The 19,061-nt window shown below is 38.0% G+C and overlaps 1 protein-coding gene across 1 annotated transcript in view; it reads left to right on the forward strand.

Annotated features, from left to right (window-relative positions):
- Nucleotides 1-19,061, forward strand: part of NIPA1 (NIPA magnesium transporter 1) — an 84,267-nt gene that overhangs the window by 24,710 nt on the left and 40,496 nt on the right. The window contains exons 3-4 of the mRNA XM_004699733.2: nucleotides 4,573-4,620; nucleotides 5,911-6,001. Coding sequence (XP_004699790.2) covers nucleotides 4,573-4,620; nucleotides 5,911-6,001 — 139 coding nt within the window. The remainder of the gene's footprint in view (nucleotides 1-4,572; nucleotides 4,621-5,910; nucleotides 6,002-19,061) is intronic.

Consider the following 19,061-nt stretch of genomic DNA (forward strand, 5'->3'; position numbering starts at 1 on the left):
CACGGTGTCAGTTCACCTTGTCGAAGGCTTTCCTCTTTACCACGCTTGATGTCCTTCTCCAGGGACTGGTCTCTCCTGACAACATGTCCAAAGTATGTAAGATGAAATCTCGCCATCCTTGCCACTAAGGAGCACCCTGACCATCCTTTCAAGACAGATCGATATGTCATTTTAGCACTCTATCATACTCTGACATTCTCCAGCACCCTAATTCAAGTGCATTGATGATTCTCTGGTTTTTCTTATTCAGTGTCCAACTTTCACATGCTTATGAGACTATTGAAAATACCATGGTTTGGGTCAGGCCCACATCAGTCCTCAAAGTAACATTCTTGCTCGTCAGCCCTTTATAGAAGACTTAGCTAGTGCAATGGGTCATCTATCTCTTGACTGCTCCGTCCATGAGCATTGATTCATGCAAGATGAAGTTTTTGAGAACTTCAAACTTTTCTCTATTTGTCATGAGATTGGTCCAGTTGCTAGTATTTTTCTTTCTTTACATTAAGTTGTCTTCCACATTGAAGGCTGCACTCCTTAATCTTCATCAGCAAGTACTTCAAGTTCTCCTTCCTTTCAGTAAGCAAGTTGTGTCGTCCACGTTTTACATGATAGGCCCTCCTTCAATCCTGAAGCCACATTCTTCATGTAACTTCTCTGATTCTTTGCTTAGTATGCAAATTCAATAAATATGGTGATGCCATATAACCCTGATGAACACCTGTCTTTATTTCAAACCACGCAGGATTTCTCTTGTTCTGTTAGAACAGCTGGCCCTTGATCCATCTTTAGCTGTATTAACTTTTTTTTGTTTTAAGTTTTATTTTATCTGATTTTAATAGATCGATTCCAGCTTTGTTCAGATTGCTGTTGGCATGTTATCTTTCCCTCTTTACTTTATATCTGTTAATGTCTTTGGTTTTAAATGGCCTTTCCTGTACTTGACTACCCCTCCTGAACTTCCTATAGGGAGCGCTCTTCTTTTATTGCCTAATAGTCTCTGCCTTTGGGTTGAATTGTTTGCATTTAATATTATCATTTATATATTTTAATATATGAGAGAGCACCCCCCAAAAATCTGGAATTGCAGTGGGTTGAGCCGAGCTTTCATAGTATGCATTTTTTTCCTGCTAGGTGAGCTTCGAGCAACTTGCTCTGAGTTAGTGCATCCAGTAGCATCACCTGGGAAGGTTCTTTTTTTTTTTTTAAAGCAGACTTGCTCGAACCTCGTTTTTTTTTGTGATGGCCGATTTAAGGGAACAGCGTGTAGCCGTGAAATTTTGTTTCCTGCTCAGAAAAAATGCTACAGAAATTGTTGTGATGTCGAACACAGCTGACAAGGACAGTGCTATTGGAAAAACTCAGGTGTACAAGTGGTTTTTTTGTTTCCAAAAAAAGTGAAATGTTGATTGATGACGAACTTCGTTGTGGACATCTGTCAACTTCCTGAATGGACAAAAATGTTGACTTGTGCATTTGGAGTTTGTTCCATCAGGTCAGACTGTTAATCAAGCTTTCTATTTAGGAGTTCTGAAAAGATAGTGTAACAGTGCGTGACAAAAAAAGCCAGATTTGTTGCTGACGGGACTGGTTTTACCACTTTGACAATTCACCTGCTTGTGCAGCCATCTAATTGAGCCAGTTTTTTTGCAAAAAGCAGCATGCCTCTTTTGCCCCACGCACCTGACCAACCTGACCTCACTTCATGTGACTTCTTTTTGTTTCCTAAACTGAAGGACAATGATTTGATGATGTAGAAGAGGTGAAGAAAAAACGAGGGACGTGCTGTCAGCCATCCAAACAGAAGAATTTGAAAAATGTTTCCAAGAATGGAATAGCAGATTTGACAAATGTATTAAGTCTAATGGAGAGTACTTTGAAATAAATATAGAGCTTTAAGGAAAAAACCAAAACAAAACAAAATGGGTTTTTTTGGGGGGGGCTCCCCCTCGTATGTTTGTCTTTTTTTTTTTTTCAATGTCTCAGGTGTTATTTGTTTTCTTCTTGTGGTAGTTACATGATCTGTTGTCAACTTGAGACTATTAAGAGTGAAGGGGTGGAGTTTAGCCTGTCAATCAAGTCACAGCTTGATCACCTCATTTGGAGGTGCTAAGGAGATAAGTAGCTCCCTGTAGGCGGGACACAAACTCACTCCCTGCGAGACATTTCTGTTGACAAGTCACTTAGAGCTACACTGATGGCAGCCAGAGCCTTGCAGCTGAGCGACCACGTGGAGACCCACACCACCACTAAGATGCTTCCACCGTTACTGGATCCACAAGACTTTCCACCCATTGGCACGATTGCATTTGTTTCATGAGTCTGAAAAGGAATTTATATATTGGTATCGGACATGGGGGCTAATATCAGACTTATGGACGTGATCTGGACTGGGCTGGGATGTTTTCTTAATATACAATTCCCCTTTTACATAAACCTTCCTCTTATACACATATGACTATCTATGAATTTGTTTCTATAGTCAACCCAGAAGAACACAGTTCTCCTCCTTGTTAGCTACTTTCTTTGCCATTGGGTTAATATTTTCTATTGTAATATGCTAATCCTTTTCATGCTTTTCCACTATATATTTTAACTTATTTTCTGAATGGTGCTCTAGGATTAACCATATTCATTTTAACTCATCAAATATCTTTCAAACTTTAACTTAATTCCAATGAGCAAAAAGTACATTAATTTTATACAGCAATGTTATTATCTTGTTATTTATATATTTGCTATATTTATTTTACAAGCCAAACAACATTGTAATAATTATTACTTTACATAGTTTTATGTCTTAGTGCAACTGAGAAAATAGAGAAGAGTATGTGTATATTTATAGTGTTTAAAAATTAATCGTACTTACTATTTCTTGTTCCCTTTATCTGTTCCTGGAGTAATTTCCTTTGTCAATTAAAATGTTGCTTCCATCCATGCCCTTTGGGTTGTTATTATCACATTAACAGACTTCCGTAAGTTACACGTTAAGGAGCCCTGGTGCTGTAGTGTTATGTGTTGGACTGCTACCTGTTGAGGTTCAAAATTTGGAACCACTCTTCAGGAGAAAGATGAGGCTTTCCACTCCAGGAAAAAGTTATAGTTTTGGAAATCCACAGGGGCAGTTTAATCCTGTCCTATGAAGTCGCTATGAGTTGGAGTAGATTTTGTTAATCTTTATTTATGACAGTCCATATTCAAATTTTATCATTTGTCCCACCACTGCCCTTTATAGCAATATTTTTCCAATCTTATGTCTTGTGTTGCAGTTAGTCATCACGTCTCTTTAAATTCCTTTAATATAGTTCTTTAGCGTTTCTTTGTCTTTCATGATCTTGCTATTTCCGAAGAGTAAAAACCAGTTAGATAATGTTTTATAGCCTGGGTTTGTCTGTGTGCCCTGGTGGTGCTCTTGGGTAAGTGTTAGACTGTTAACTGTTCATTGGGTTGGTGGTTCAAAGGTACTAGTCTTTCTCTGGGCGAAACTTGTTGCTAACGGATCCCATAAAGATTTCCAGCCTGGGAAACTGTGTCAGGTCCCTGTGAGTTGGAATCGACTCATCGGCAGTGGGTTTATTTTGGTTAGTCTTGCAGATATCACAGCATGTCCTTTTCAGTGTATTCTCTCAGGAGGCACATGATTTCAATTTGTGTCGTTGCTGATGATGTTAACTTTGACTACTTGGTTAAAGTTCTATCTGCCAGGTTTACTCTTAACTATCCCCCTTAAACATTCATAAATAGAAATTGTATTTTTCAAGAAGCTTCCATTCACTTGTTTTAGTATCCATTGATGATTGTTTCCTACATCAGTTTTTTATGTGGTTTTACCAAAGAAGAATAATCTAACTCTAGAATTTCTCTACATATATTTATTTGCCTCATTTTATTTTTTAAACATGTATTGTAACACCTGGCTCTCTGTTCTTTCATTCAGCAGGCTGTGCTCACTGCAGTACATTCCTGAGGTTTTATAAGAGTAATCAGTGTGACAGGAAGGCTTGGGCAGCACCTGGTATCTCTGTTTGCCTCCTACCCAGGGATGGTAGAGGATACCCTGAGAGAATATATCTGAAAGCATCGGGTGAATGTAATGTCCTTGCATCCAGATAGTTGAAAAAGAAAGCCTATCAGAGGGATTCTAAATTATGAAAGGGGAATAATCTCTGTAACTAAGTTATTGAACCCCGTGCACTGAACTTGTCCTATAAGTTGGTCCAGTAAATGCATGGTAGTGGGACTTTAAAGACCAACTCTCATTTGAAGTTTAAAGAGTTGTTTCTCTGAAGGAGATACAGAGCTAAAGAAACTTAATTTATCAAGGATGTTATGTGTTTGTTGGGCTGGCTTTGTTAGTTGCAAAAAAGAACTTTATTGGATCACTGTTCATGGTTTCTTCCGGTGCTATTTAGACTGATTTAAAGATTCCTCATAGTGTAAATAAACAGTATACCATTTATTAGTCTCTCAATTCTAGTTTTCATGTAAAAATCCTCATTAAAGCTTATAGTTTGTAAATATCATATTTTGTACTTTCCTAACAGTGTGTCTGTTTCTTATCTCGCTCTTTTATAGGCACTTCATATTTAACAGACATTGTGTGGTGGGCTGGTACAATTGCAAGTAAGTACCCTGTAGGTCGAGGAGTTCGTTTTCTCTCTTATGATAGTCATTCTGACTGCACAGTACCGGAGGGGGGTGGGATGGACTTGCCTCATTCTTTGAAAGGTGGAATGATGCTACAGCTTCCCAGGGTCGGACATGTCATCCCGGTTGCTCCCTCTTCCCCACCTCCTACAGAGAAACTCTCTTTGCTCTGTCTCCTTGAAACTGTCTTCTTCTCTTAGTTAGAAAAGAATAGAATAGAATAATTTAGGATGAGGACAAAGAAGATGGGATGTAGTAGATGAAGGAGGCAGAGGCTCTTACTGCCCGTAATAAGCCCTGATTTTAGTCTAGATATTACTGTCCTGGGATGAAAAAATTCAAAGAATTTCTTCAAAGGAGCAGAAAGAAATAGGTGTGGCATACTTGTTTGAAGTTGGGTGCTTTGTTACTTGGTGAAATTCCAAACTACTTAGTTTTGCTCAGCAGAATGATTTTATAAAGGACAGTTTCTTGATTCAGCTTAAGTAAATGTGAAAGGGAGAGGAAGAGCTTCGGTGCGGTGGGTTGACAACAGTGACTGCAAGTATGGGATCCAGCATAACAACAGTTGTGAGGCTGACGTAGAACCTGAAAGTATTTTCTTCTGTTGACCTAGGGTCGCTGTGAGTCAGAACCAACTCAACTGAACCTAAGAAAACAAACCAATATAAAAATACATAGTCACTTTTAAAAATACAAAAGAAAAGGATATTAGAAATATCGTGAGGTTTTTAATATCACACAATGATTTTTAGACAGTAAAATGTCTTAGTAAAAGTTAAATTAGTGCACTGAAGTGGTTGTCTTTAAGTTTTCCTCTCTGTGAAGTTCCTGGTACAGTTTGTGCAGGAAAACATCTTTTCATTGGGTGTGTAGCAGTTTGTCACTGTGGCTCTTATCCCGAAATAGATCCCTGTCTATATGAAGGGCGAAACCCTTTGTGAAGGTGTATGGGGAGCTTTGCATACCTGATCCTAAATCCAACACTCTGTAAAGAGAAAGTAGCAATGTACTCCTATGTTGCAACACTAGTGGTTAGACTGGGAATTTCCATAGGTAGCTGAAAACTCCTCGACTACTGCAGCTCATGATGAGACTATTGGGCCTACTGTCTTCTACCATCTTCTCAACCATTAAATGTGTAAATGATGCCCATGACTTATTTCCTCACAATTAGTGGTAAAGAACTGGTAGTTTAAAAGCAGAGACTTGCAATCCTAGGACCAATACTGAAAGATAAATTTATGATTGTGATTTTCTTAACAGTGGCTGTTGGCCAGATTGGGAACTTCTTGGCTTACACGGCAGTCCCCACGGTCCTGGTGACGCCTCTAGGGGCCCTTGGAGTACCGTTTGGGTGAGAGCTGGGATTTTGTGTTTTGGTATTTGCTGTATAGTTCATAAATGGAATTAAAAAAAAATTTGTTATTTAAAATAAAATAACAATAAAAGTGAAATTGTGGTGGAATATAAAGCTTAGTTTTCAGTCCACATCACTTAATTTAATCCTTTTAAATTAAGGTCTGTGCATTATTAACCCTTGAGGAATTCAATTTAGTGTATTTCAAATCATAATTTATTCATCAATGAGTTACTCGTGTGGTCTTTTCTTTGTAAGACTTTTAGACATTAGATTTAGTCTTCCTGGTCCCTTAGCAAGTTATTCTGAAATATCATTAATAAGAACTTGCTAATTGATATTTTGTTTGGGTTCCCTGAAATTCCATCTTGCCCTAGAAAATTATGCTAATCAGGACAAATGACACACAGGCACCACGGGGGTGTGAAATTGAGTGTACTGCACGGTAAACAGTACATGCGTTTCCCAAGGAGAAGGGCTCTGGTTTGGTTTGTAGTGAAACAAGAGAAATGAACTTCAGGTTTTTCTTGTAAAAGGTTAGGGCTTGGATCCAGATGGAAGTTTCCACATCAGCCTGGGGCTGTGGTAGCAGAGACATGAAGGCTGCAGGGTGCCAGGTTAGAAGAGTTTAGGTAAAGCACAGGGAGAAGGGGAGGGGTAAGACTTGAAGATTTTCACCCATGAAACTGAAAATATATTTATCTTTTTTACAGTTTACTTACCTATAGAAAAGGAGCCCTGGCAGTTTTGGTTAAATGCTCAAAAGGTTTTTGTCTTCAAACCCATTAGCCACTTTGTGGGAGAAAGATGGGTCAGTCCACTTCCATAATGAGGATACCTGGGGGACCACGTGGAGCCTTTCCACTCTGCCCTGTAAGGTTACTATGAGTAGGAATTGGCCCAAGAACAAGTTTGGTTTGCTTTATCTATTGAGAAACTTTAAAAAAAGAATTTTTAATTAGCTCTGAGAAAGACAAGGAATTTCTAAAGTTTGAAGCAATACAAGTTACAAAGGTTAATTTTGTGCAAATATGACAGTTATTAAAGGTATAAGATATAAAGAATTCCTTCAAATTGTTTAAAAGAAAAATATAAAATGTCAAAGGGCAAAAGCTGTCAATTCACTCATAGGAAAGAATATTTATTAAAATAATGTTAACTCACTCTCAATAAAATGTATCTCTAAGCAACCAGACATAACAAATTGCATGTGAACAATAATATATTTAAAATGTAGTAAGAACTTTTGAAAAGTGTTTGGTAAATAATCCAATAAATATAAAAAATTCTGTAAGTATAAACTTCCTCTCCTTTTTTCTCAACTTATTTTACAGACAAAAAATTATAGAAAGAAATAATCATAGCAATGCACTCTTGAGTTTATAATACAGAGATGTGATATGTATAATAACACAGGAAGGTAGAAAATGAGATCGCTAGGAAGGAGTCACATTTCTGTAAACCACTAGAATTGAGTTAGTATGAATCCAAAGTCACTTCTGGGAAGTTGAGCTGTATATGGTAAGCCCTACAGCAACCACCAGGAGAAAATGACAAACTATGGTGGGAAAAAAAAAATCAATAAAGGAATTAAAATATTAAACAAGAAAATATTTGCGCAATGGCAAAAGGTAATTAACAAGATTTAAAAGCCAATGAAAGACACACAGCACGTAGAAAACAAAAATAATGATTGACATAAATTCAGATATATCAACAATATTAAATGTCAATAGATTAAACAAGTCAATCAGTTTTCTTGCTTTGAGGATACCTAATAAATGGCATCTCAAGATTACCATATGTTTTCTATTTTCATACTGTCTTTGCTTTTTTATAACATGTCAGTCCAGGAAGTATAATTCTGCCTTAATGAATGAGCTTTACCCTATCTCCAACCCTCATTGTTTGCATAGTTTTTAGCTATCTACGTTTTAAAGCTGTACAAGTCAATAATTTATGTATTTTAAACTAAAAAGCTGTCATATATGCATACTTTCCTTTTCTCAACAGTATTTAAAATTTTATATCATTGCTAAAATTAATAAGAATAGCAACAGAATTACCATATGCCTCATGGACATGATTTATAATGTGACCAATAAAATGATGATGATGTCTCTAAAGTGAACCAAGGACATATGTAAACCATAGATATATAAGGGGATTTTCAGCTCACTCGTAATTCTAGCCCAATCTAAGAGCAATTAGTCCTTATAACATGGACCTACTTGATAGTCACCCTCATGAAGAGACATGAGATACGGGTGCTGTAGCAGTGTGTGATAAAGAAATCAGATGGTTCTGGTTTTCAGAAAGAACAGCATCTAAGGTCTTCAAGGCTTGTCTTCAAGCAAGCAGCCATGTGAGTGTGGTGTTAGCCAGGTCCACATGGGGAGAAACATGCTAGCCGGTGTAACCCAAGGATTGTGAGTAATAAAACCCAAGACCAGAGGAGAGAATGGTATTAGAGCTTAAATTCTGAGCACTTGGTTTTCAGAAGGCGATGGAGGACACTGAAAGCCCAAAATCCATTTGCAGGTGCTCCCCGTGGATTAAGCCTCCTGTGATTTCCCTCTGACCATTGACCAGGGATGTGAATAGGTTTACTGTCAAACATAGTACGTTAGAAAAATGGATTAATGCAAAGGGAGTTAGGTCAAAATTTAACACCTTATCATTTGTTCTCCCTATTGACCCATTTTAAATTGATTGTAGTTTTTATTGTTTTCTGCTTTCTTTTCAATTAATTTTTGTTGTTGTTGTATTTTATTATTGTATCGCCATTGGGACATTTTGGGTGTTTTATTTGTATGATTTTCCTTATATGAATTCCAGAATAGGTAAATCTATAGAGATAGTTACTGGGTTGATGTTTTCTTAGAGCTATCCCAGAGAAGTAGGGGGGAATAAAGCTAATAATAAATGAATACAAGAAAGAAGAAAACATTCCAAAATTGATGGTGGTAATGTTTGTACACATTTAAAAATTACATTTAAGCCATGAATTGCATGATATGTCAATAAAAACCAAACCAAACTCACTGCCATTGCTTCAATTTCCAATCATAGCACCCTTATAGGACAGGGTCAAATTGCCCCTGTGGGTTTCTAAGACCATAGCTCTTTCTGGGAGTAGATAGCCTCTACTTTATCCTTTGGAGCAGCTAGTGGTTTAGAACTGCTGACTTTGCAGTTAGCAGCCCAACTCAAAATCACTACACCACCAGGGCTCCTTTTATATGTCAATAAAACCATTAGAATAGAAAAAAAAAGAAGTAGTAAACACAGATAGAGTGGGAATAATACTGTTACATTGTGGGGATTGCAATCAATGTCATGAACCAAATATATATAAATTATTGAATGGAAATCTAATTCCTTCTGTGATTCTTCACTCAAATCACAGACAAAGGCTAAAAATAACACAAACACTTTTAAACTAAAAAATATTACTAGAGATAAGGGTAAGCATTTTAGTAATGACAAAACTGTGAATCAGAAAAACAGAATTATAGAAAAATGTATGAAAAACAAAGCTGAAGCAAGAGCTAACAGGATACAGAAGGAAATAAATAATTCAATAATTATAGTCAGAGGCTTCAACCCTAATTTCATTAATGGAGACACCAACTAGTCAGAAGATAATAGAAATATAAGACTAGGACATTATTGTTGGGTTCTCAATTATCTTTATCCAAATAATTTTGTCTTTGCCCCTGATTCCTGAAAGGTAACCTCTAAAACCTTGATATCTTCCCCATGATTGGAATCTTGGTATACACAAGGACTTCAGACCTGAGGGTTTATGTACATGTGGTGACCAGGAGTCCTTCCATGTGATACTAACCTGACTTCAGGGGCTTAGAGTTTGAGTTCTATCAAGTATTATGTCTACTTAATGGAACTTCAATGTAAGAACTTGGGGCAATGAAGTTTGAAAAGCCTCCTGGTTAATGATAGACATTTCTATATACCACTGGGATTAACTATGTATGAAGGACGGTAACTGTCCAGCCCCACAGTTGAAGGGGTCCCGATGAAGAAAGAAGAAAGTGGAGCACAGGGGATCCCTCTCTATTATCCAGGGAAGAAGTCTCAAGTTTATTCAACAATAGGATTTTACAGTCATGAGGTCTGCAAGCCTGTTGTTAATACATACACAATGCAATGGGCATTGTGTTAATCTTGGAGATCCTGAGCTCTCTAGGGGAACACTTTATAGAACTTATAAGGTATTTAAGAGACAAAAGGTGTGAATCACTCCTTAGAGAAGAAGGGACAAAGGAAGCTGACTGCATTTAAAGGTAAGCATCCTCTAATTCAGTGGTTCTCAACCTGTGGGTCGTGACCCCTTTGGGAGTTGACTGACCCTTTCACAGGGGTCTCCTGATTCATAGCAGCAGCAAAATTATAGTTATGAAGTAGCAATGAAAATAATTTTATGGTTGGGGGTTTTATGGTTTAACACATGAACTGTATTAAAGTGTCATAGCATTGGGAAGGTTGAGAACCACTGCTCGAACTGATTGAGAAACCAGGCACCTGTAGGACACAGCTTTAGATTAGCACTTTAATGAGGGGTACTTATTTGGGCGCTATTCGTTGTCTTGGGATTGTAGAGGTGTGCCTCACACAAGTGCTAGTGTGTCAGCCCTGTGGTCAGGAGTGTCAGGATCAGGCCACATACATGTTTTTCTGGGTTCTCAGTTTCCCACAGGCAACATATTTGGGGAACACGGAAGTTTGTATTAGGAACTTTCCAAGACTTCTTCATCTTATATCTCTTCCCGTGTATCATTTGCTATCCAATAATTGTAATCCTAAATTTAGAAATTACCTGAGTTCTGAGAGTCATTCTAGCAAATTATTGAACACAAGGGAGTAATAGAAGCCAGCAGATTATAAGTGAACAGTCAAGGAAACCCCTAAACTTAGCTAACATCCTGATGGGATAGTGAGAAACTCTGAATTTATGCCAGTAGATCAGATGGGAAGGTGTTCTGGATCCCAAGTTTGTGGCTGACATCTGATATCTTCACCAGATTTGGTAATTGTAGGATGTGCCCTTGAACTTGTGAAATCTGACCTGGATCATGTGGGCAGGATCAGGATCAGTAGCATTGTGTTTACATTAGTGTTACAACAGAGTGAAATTGATTCTTTCAACTATAACCCAATTAAGTAGAACAAACATCTACAGAATATTCTACCAACAACAGCAGAAAACATGTTCCCAGGTTTGTTAGTCTGGGTAAACTAGAGAAACAAAGCCACAGAAACTCATATATGTATAAGAGAGAGTTTTACAAATAGGGTAAGAAAGCATCCCTACCCAGTCCAGTCCAAACCCATAAGTACGACTTAGCCCTTATGTCTGACACTGACCTATAAAGTCCTCCTTGTAAAGGTGAAACTGAGGTACAGGGAGACATAACTGACAAGACAAGGGGGAGCAGAAAAAAATAGCTTTATTAGGGGAACTTCCAGATGAGGTTCCCTGACCTAGGCCAACAGGTCAGGGAAGTGGTACTCAGCAGCTGGGGGCTCGAGTTTTTAAAGGGGTGGTGAGGAATGTATGGCAATTAGCATTTGGGGTCTGGAAACTCTTGAGAATTACTTGTTGACTCCTTTTGGCTTTCTTTGAACCCAGAGCATCCTGGGCCATCTGCTGCTGACCTTAGGGACGTGCAGGGAAGCTAGTGCAGGGCCCTGACCTGCTTCAGTTTAGTCCAAATGCTCCTCAAACTCACAAAACACACGCAATGATGCTGAATGCAGGAGGATCACAGGCCAGTGGGTAAAAAGTCTTTGAATCCAGTGGTGGTATAAGCATCTCAGTGCTGGCAGGGGTCTCCATGCGGCTTCTCCAGCATCCAGAGCTGCATCAGGGTAAGTCCATGTGGCTTCTCCTCAGGGTGTCTCACAGGAAATGAGCCTTGCCAGCTAAGGTAGGCGCACTCTGGTCCGACCATCAGAGAGCAGGAGACCAGAGAACCAGAAAGGTGAGGCTCACCGAGCCATTTATCTCTCTGCCCTTCAATTAATCCCACATGTGTTTATCGGCCAGGTTGGCACAATAAACGTTAACTATCTTACCAGGTGCATATGAAATATTCTCCAGAATAGACCTGTGCATTCTTAGAATGAGTATCAATAAATTGAAAAACAAGAACAAATGAGAAAGGACTAGAATCATACAAAGTATGTCCTCGAATTACAGTGGATTGGAATTTGAAGTTAATAACAGAGAGGAACATAGGAAATTCATATGTATAGAAAAGTCAGACTGTTAGCTGTTAAATAAAGAAATCACCAAAAAATAGAAAATGCTTGCATAAAAGTGAAAATACAACACATTGAAGCTTATGAGATGAATCTGAAACATTGCTCAGTGGAAAATTTTAGTTATAAAGGTCTATATTTTAAAAAAGAAAGGATTCTGATCCAAAATGGCCACATACTCAGAGTCTCTGTGAAACCCCCTTCAAAGGAAGCTTTTTAAAAAGCAAAGGAGACTCAAGAACATGAGTTCTGGACTTCCCAAGAACAAAAACTTAAACTCATTACACCCTGGTATTTCAGAGGGTGGAATCACCACAAAGAATCCTCCAAAGAGCCACAGACTCACCTGTGCAGCTGCCCTTTCCCCATCGGAAACTCAGGGGAGAAGAGGAGAAAATGTGAGCTGACACACCATTTCCACACCTGCCCCTCACTAACACCACTGTGGACACTAGCTGCTCTCCCAAAATACTTGATGGAAAGGGTCAAGTCTTTGCTGGGTTACGGGGAACTCAGGAAGCTTCACAGGTTCCCTCACCCTAGGGTTGAGAGGGGCACAGTACACTACCTGCATTCTGGGCAAATAAGAGAGACTCAATGTCTGAATCAACTCTTGGGACTAGACTATAGCAGTACTTCCCTAGAATACCAGTGGGATGAGTCAGGTCTGGGGGAGTGCAGAATTCGGTGAGCCTGTGTTGGGGAAAAATCAGTACAGGAGAGTGCCCTTCGTCTTTCCATGGACCCAGGATTTAAAGAGCTGTTGCCTGCCGGTCTGTCTTCTCATGGCCAGAGATTAATTCAAAAGAAACCCTAGGGTCTGCTCTGTACAGAGTCAGTGAATACAGCTGGGTTGGGTGAGCAGACAGTGTCTTGTATATTCTCTTTTTTCCTCCTTCATGTCGATTGTATTGATCATTGGCTTACACTTCCTGAAGACTCAGGAGCTGACCTTGGAAACAGGATCTTGTCAGGGGCATTATTGTTTCCTGCCATTGATCCCTGCTCAAAATGGGCTGGTGCAGAACAAGGCGGCCAGTCATGACTATTCCAAATCTACGACAAGCGTGAAAGGGTTGCTGTTCATCCAGAGACAGATATAAAAATAGCACCATGTTTGGAGTCAGTAGTAAATCCATGTGCAAGTAGAAAAACAAGATAAAATAGCTCAAATAAGTGGAATACATTCAGATATTGATACAAAGTATGAGGAGAGGATAAAGCTATATATCATCCTATGAGGGAGTTTAGGAATGTTCTTTAACTGTTTTAAAAGGATGGAGGGAAAATGTCAGCAGAAATCCAAGGGGTATGGGGGAAGAAACAGAAGAGAAAATAGAAGAATTCAGGGAAACACTAAAAGACCAATCTGGTAAAATATATGGAAAACTAGGAATAATTCTAAACTCCACATAGAAATTCACCAATTTTCTATCAGATTGTCATACTGTGGTGGCTTGTATGTTGCTGTGATGCTGGACACTATGTCGCTGGTATTTCAAATGCCAGCAGGGCCACCCAAAGGGACAGGTTTCAGTGCAGCTTCCAAAGAACAGACAATGAAGAAGGAATGGGTTACCTTCTTTGGAGAAAGTAGCCACTCATGCATAGCTTTGAAGTGTTGTCAGATACTGAAAGCAGACATTGGGTGGAAGCAGAACACTGTCAAAGACGGTGCCAGAGGATGAGCTCCGTGGGTTGGAAGGCACTTGAAATATGACAGGAGGAGCTGCTTTCTTGGAGTGGACTTAACCATGGTTATGTGAGTAGGGTAAAGACTGGAAGAGGGGAACCTTTAGGATCTTCATTTGCTGATGGGGTTTGGCTGAAGGCAAGAAACAACAGATAAAAAAAATCTGCTAATGTTTAGGACTTGTAGTGAAGTCTGAATCTAGGAAAATTGGAAGGGTCACAAATGAAATGGAACACATAAAGACCCGAGTGGGCTGAAATGGACTGATATTGGTCATTTTGAATCAGAAAATCATATGATTTACTGTGGCGGAAAAACACAATCAACAAGAATGATATAGCACTCATTGTCCAAAAGGGCATTGCAAAATCAGTCATGAAATACAATGCTGTCTGTGACAGGATTGTATCTATTCACTTCAAGAAAATCCTATCAATACAAAAATTCCAATGTATGTACCAACCACAAAAGCTAGAGATGAAGAATTCTGCCCGCATCTTCACTCGGAAATGGATCAGCATGCAATCAGAATACACTGATAATTATTGGTGATTGGAATGCAAATGTTGGGAAAAAACAGGAAGGAAAAGTAGTTGGTCAATATTCTCATGATTGAATTTTGTAAGAACAATAACTTGTTTATAGCAAATACTTTTTTTTCACCAACACAAAATGTGACTACACACATGGACTTCATCAGATGGAATTACAGAAATAAAATAGACTCCATATTGGGGAAGAGACTACAGAGAAGCTCAATATAGCAGCTACAACTATTCCAGGGCTGACTGTGCAACAGACTATCAATTGGTCATATGGAAGTTCAGGACAAAACTGAAGAAATTAATGAGAACGAATGTGCGACCTCGAGTCCATCCCAACAGATGTGTCCCATTGCACACCAATGACAGAAGGGATGACAACAAGAACCTCATTCCTGAAGAAAGTAAAGGTCGTTAAAAAGACAGGAAAGAAAGGATCAAAGTGGATGTCAAAAGAGACTCTGAAATTACCTCTTAATTGACTAGTAGCTAAACCACATGGAAGAAATGGTGAAGTCAAAGAGCTGAGTAGAAAATTTCAAAGGGCAGGTCAAGAAGACAAAGCAAAATATTGTAATGAATTGTGCAAAGACATAGAAACCAAAAAGGAAGAACATGTTCAGCATATCTTAAACTGAAAGAACTCAAGAAAAAATTCAAGGCTTGAGTTGAAATGTTGAAAGAGTCTATGGTCAAAATATCGAATGCTGCAAGGAGCAGGGAGAGAAGATGGAAAGCATACACAAAGTGATTGTATCAAAAATAACTGGCCGAGATTCCACCAGTTCAGGAGGTAGCATCTGAGCAAGAACCAAAGGTGCTAAAGGAAGCAGTTCAAGCTGCACTGAAAGCATTACAAAAGGCTCTAGGAATTGAATACTCATCTGTGCCAGGAAATTTGGGAAACAGTTTCTTTACTACCTGATTGGAAGAGATCCATATTTGTACCTCTTCCAAAGAAAGGTGACCCAACAGAATGCTGAACTATAGAACAATATCACATACAAATAAAATTTTGCTGGAGATCATCCAACAATGGTTGCAACATTACATTGACAGTGAACTGCCAGAGGTAAGGGTCAGATTCAAAGAGGACGTGGAACAGGGCATATCATTGCTGATGTCAGAAGGATCTTGGCTTAAAGCAGAGAATACCAGAAAGATGATAACTTGTGGTTTATTGGCTATACAAAGGCACTCAACTGTGTGGATCACAAAAAATTTTGGCATGTCTTGAGGAGAATGGGAATCCCAGAAAACTATATTGTGTTCATTTGAAACCTATACATGGATCAAGAGGCAGTTGTGCAAACAGAAGGCGGCAATACTGCATGGTTTGAAATCAGGAAAGGTGAAAAACATCGTTGTATCCACTCACCCTACTTATTTGATCTGGAGGTTAAGCAGATAATCAGAGAAACCCGATCATGTTAAAAAAAAAAAAAAAAAAGGATGCAGCATCCAGATAGCAACCTTATTAGCAACCTGCTATATGCAGATGACACCCCTTGCTTGCTGAAAGTGAGAAGGCCTTGAAGCACTTGCTGATGAGGATCAAAGATTTCACCCTTCAGTATGGATTAAAACTCAATGCGAAGAAGACCAAAATCCTCAGAACTGGGACAATAGGCAACATCATGATAAATGAAGACAAGTTTGAAGTTGTCAAGGATTTTGTCTTGCTTGGATCCACAATCATTTGTCATGGAAGCAATAGTCAAGAGATCAAAGACATATTGCTTTAGGTAAATCTGTTCCACAAGACCTCGAGAGTACTGCAAAGCAAGGAGGCTACTTTGAGGACTAAGGTGTGCTTGACCCAAGCCATGGCTATTTCTATTGCTTTATGTGCATGTGAAGGTTGGACATTGAATAAAGAAGACTGAAGAGGAATTGACACAATTGAATTGTTCTGCTGGAGAAGAATATTATAAGTACCATGAACTTCTAAAAGAATAAACTCATCTCTTTTGGAAGACATGTGACTAGAGTACTCCTTAGAGGGAAAGGTGGCAAAAATTTGGCTCCCATATTTAGATACGTTGTCAGGAGAGAGCCGTTCCTGGAGAAGGACATTATACTTGGTGAAGTTGGGGTAGTGTAAAAGAGGAAGGAAGGCTCTCAACAAGAGGAATTGACTCAGTGGCTGCAACAATGGGCTCAAGGATGGGAAAGATTGTGAGAGGATACCAGGACTGGATAGTGTTTTTTATTGCGCATAGGGTCGCTGTGGGTCTGAACTGACTTAATAACACCTAGAAACAACAGTAACTAGGAATTCAAATGCAAACACTAAGGTATTAGAATAGTGTAACACTTTGAAAGAACCAAACATTTGAATTGAAACAATGGAAATGCAAATCAGTGATAGCAAAGACAAATATCTCAAGACCAAAATGCCAGATCAAAGTGTGAAAAAGGAAAAACAAAAAAGCTGAAGGAAACCTAAGAAGTCTATGGGCACTATAAAAAACAGCAAACTCGGGGGTTTGAGTGGAGAGAAAATGTTTTGAGAAACGATGTACAAATGCGCTTTACACAATTGATGTGTGTATGGATTGGGATGACAGTTGTATGAGCCCCTAATAAAATGTTAAAAAAAAAAAAACAGCAAACAACTTACGTTTGATGAACATCCTAGTACAGAAAGAAGAAAACTTAACTACGGAGAAAATAGCTGAATTAGTATGAAAAAATCATTTCCCTAAGATTATGACCAAAAATAAAATATTTGTCCCAGAAACTCACAGGACCTCAAACAGAACTGATCCCCAAAGAAAGTCACCATGACAAATCACACTCAAATTCTCTAACATTAAAAAGGAAAGAATCCTAGGAGCAACATGGGGGCGGGGGGGATTATATATACAGGTGAACACAATAGCATAAATGGAGACTTTTCCATAGAAATCATGCAAGGAAGAAAGTAGTGGATCAAGGTTTTCAAGGTCTTGAAAGAAATACTGATAACCAAGAACTCTATTTTCAGCAAAATTATCACTTAAATATATCATAGAATGTCATTTTCAGTCAAGGAAAACTAAAAGAATTTGTAAAAACCAAGGCCAACCTTACAAAAAATACTAAAGAGAGTTCTTTGGATAGAGAATAAACAACAGACAGCAACATAACATCATTATACAAGACATTTGTATTGAGAAATGCTTATATTTTTGTAATACATAAAGTGAAAACCATATACATCAAAATAAAGAACCACAGATAACATTTCCGCACTAAAGACAACCAAAAAAGGAGAGTTGATAGTCAGTTACAGGGAGAAGATACCGAGTCATTTCCAGAAGATAACAAACTCTCTTAAACATGGAACAAAAACTATAAATAACAAACTTCAAAAATATTTTAAAACATCAATAAAATAATAAAAGAAAACCCTAAGCACTTCAACAGTAAGGTAAAAACAAAAAAGCAAAGAAAAATATTGAAACAAAAATCTATAAACAAAAGGAAAGTCATGCAGAAAATTATGAACAAGGAATCGAGCAACATGAAAAATATGGTAACAGCAATAAATCCATACCTATCAGTAACAATGCTGAATGTAAATGAATTGATGAAGACAGAATGGATACGAAAACACAAGCCATTATTTTGCTGCCTACAAGAACTCACTTTAGGTAAAGTCAAAAAATGACTAAAACCAAAAGATGGAAAAAAAGATATCAAGCAAATGGTAGTAGTCAAAAGAAACCTAGCAATATTAATTTGTTATATTAGTCAGCAGATTAAAAGCCAGCAAGAAAGATAAAGAGGGTCTCTATATAACAGTGATGAAAACCACAATTGAACAAGAAGACATAACCATCATAAGCATCTACACAAACAATGAAAAACTTTCAAATTACATTAATCAAACTCTAATAAAAATTTACAGACAAATGTACCATAGTATAATATTAGATCATTGTAATACATCACTTTGGAGCAGCCAAATCCACTAGAAAGAAAATACAGACACAGAAAATAACTAACCCTCACAATTAATCAACTTGGTCTGTTAGACATAGAGAACTCTTTACACAACAGTACAGTATACATTTTTCTAGTGTACATGGAATGTACTTCCGATTATATCATGTTAACCCATAAAACAAGCACCAATAAATTTTAAAACATCAAGATACTGTAAGTCACTTTTTGAAGGTAAATTTTTATTTTCATTGATTTCTCAGTGTACAACTTAAATATGATGCCGGGTTTTTAATGGCCAAATTTGGTTCCACTGAAATTCTGTAATGTTACCAGAGAGCTACTACTTTTTCTAGGAATTTAACAGCTGGAAACAGAAAGCACAACTGGCTGCATGGCAACTTAAACTGCAGACCTAACAGGTCTGCAACCGGTACTCTTAAAATGGCACAAATATAGCTGGTGGCAAAGTGAGACCTGGGAAACAAAATGTGATCAATAAAAGGACCAATATATGTACCATAAAAACAAACTCAAATATAGCTATAAGGATTTTTAGATTTATTTTTTACTAGGGGCTCATACAACTCTTATCACAATCCATACA

This window comes from Echinops telfairi, unplaced genomic scaffold (genome assembly GCF_000313985.2).
Source record: "Echinops telfairi isolate 266 unplaced genomic scaffold, ASM31398v2 ScPeMD7_7475;HRSCAF=8513, whole genome shotgun sequence".
NCBI lineage: Eukaryota > Metazoa > Chordata > Mammalia > Afrosoricida > Tenrecidae > Echinops > Echinops telfairi.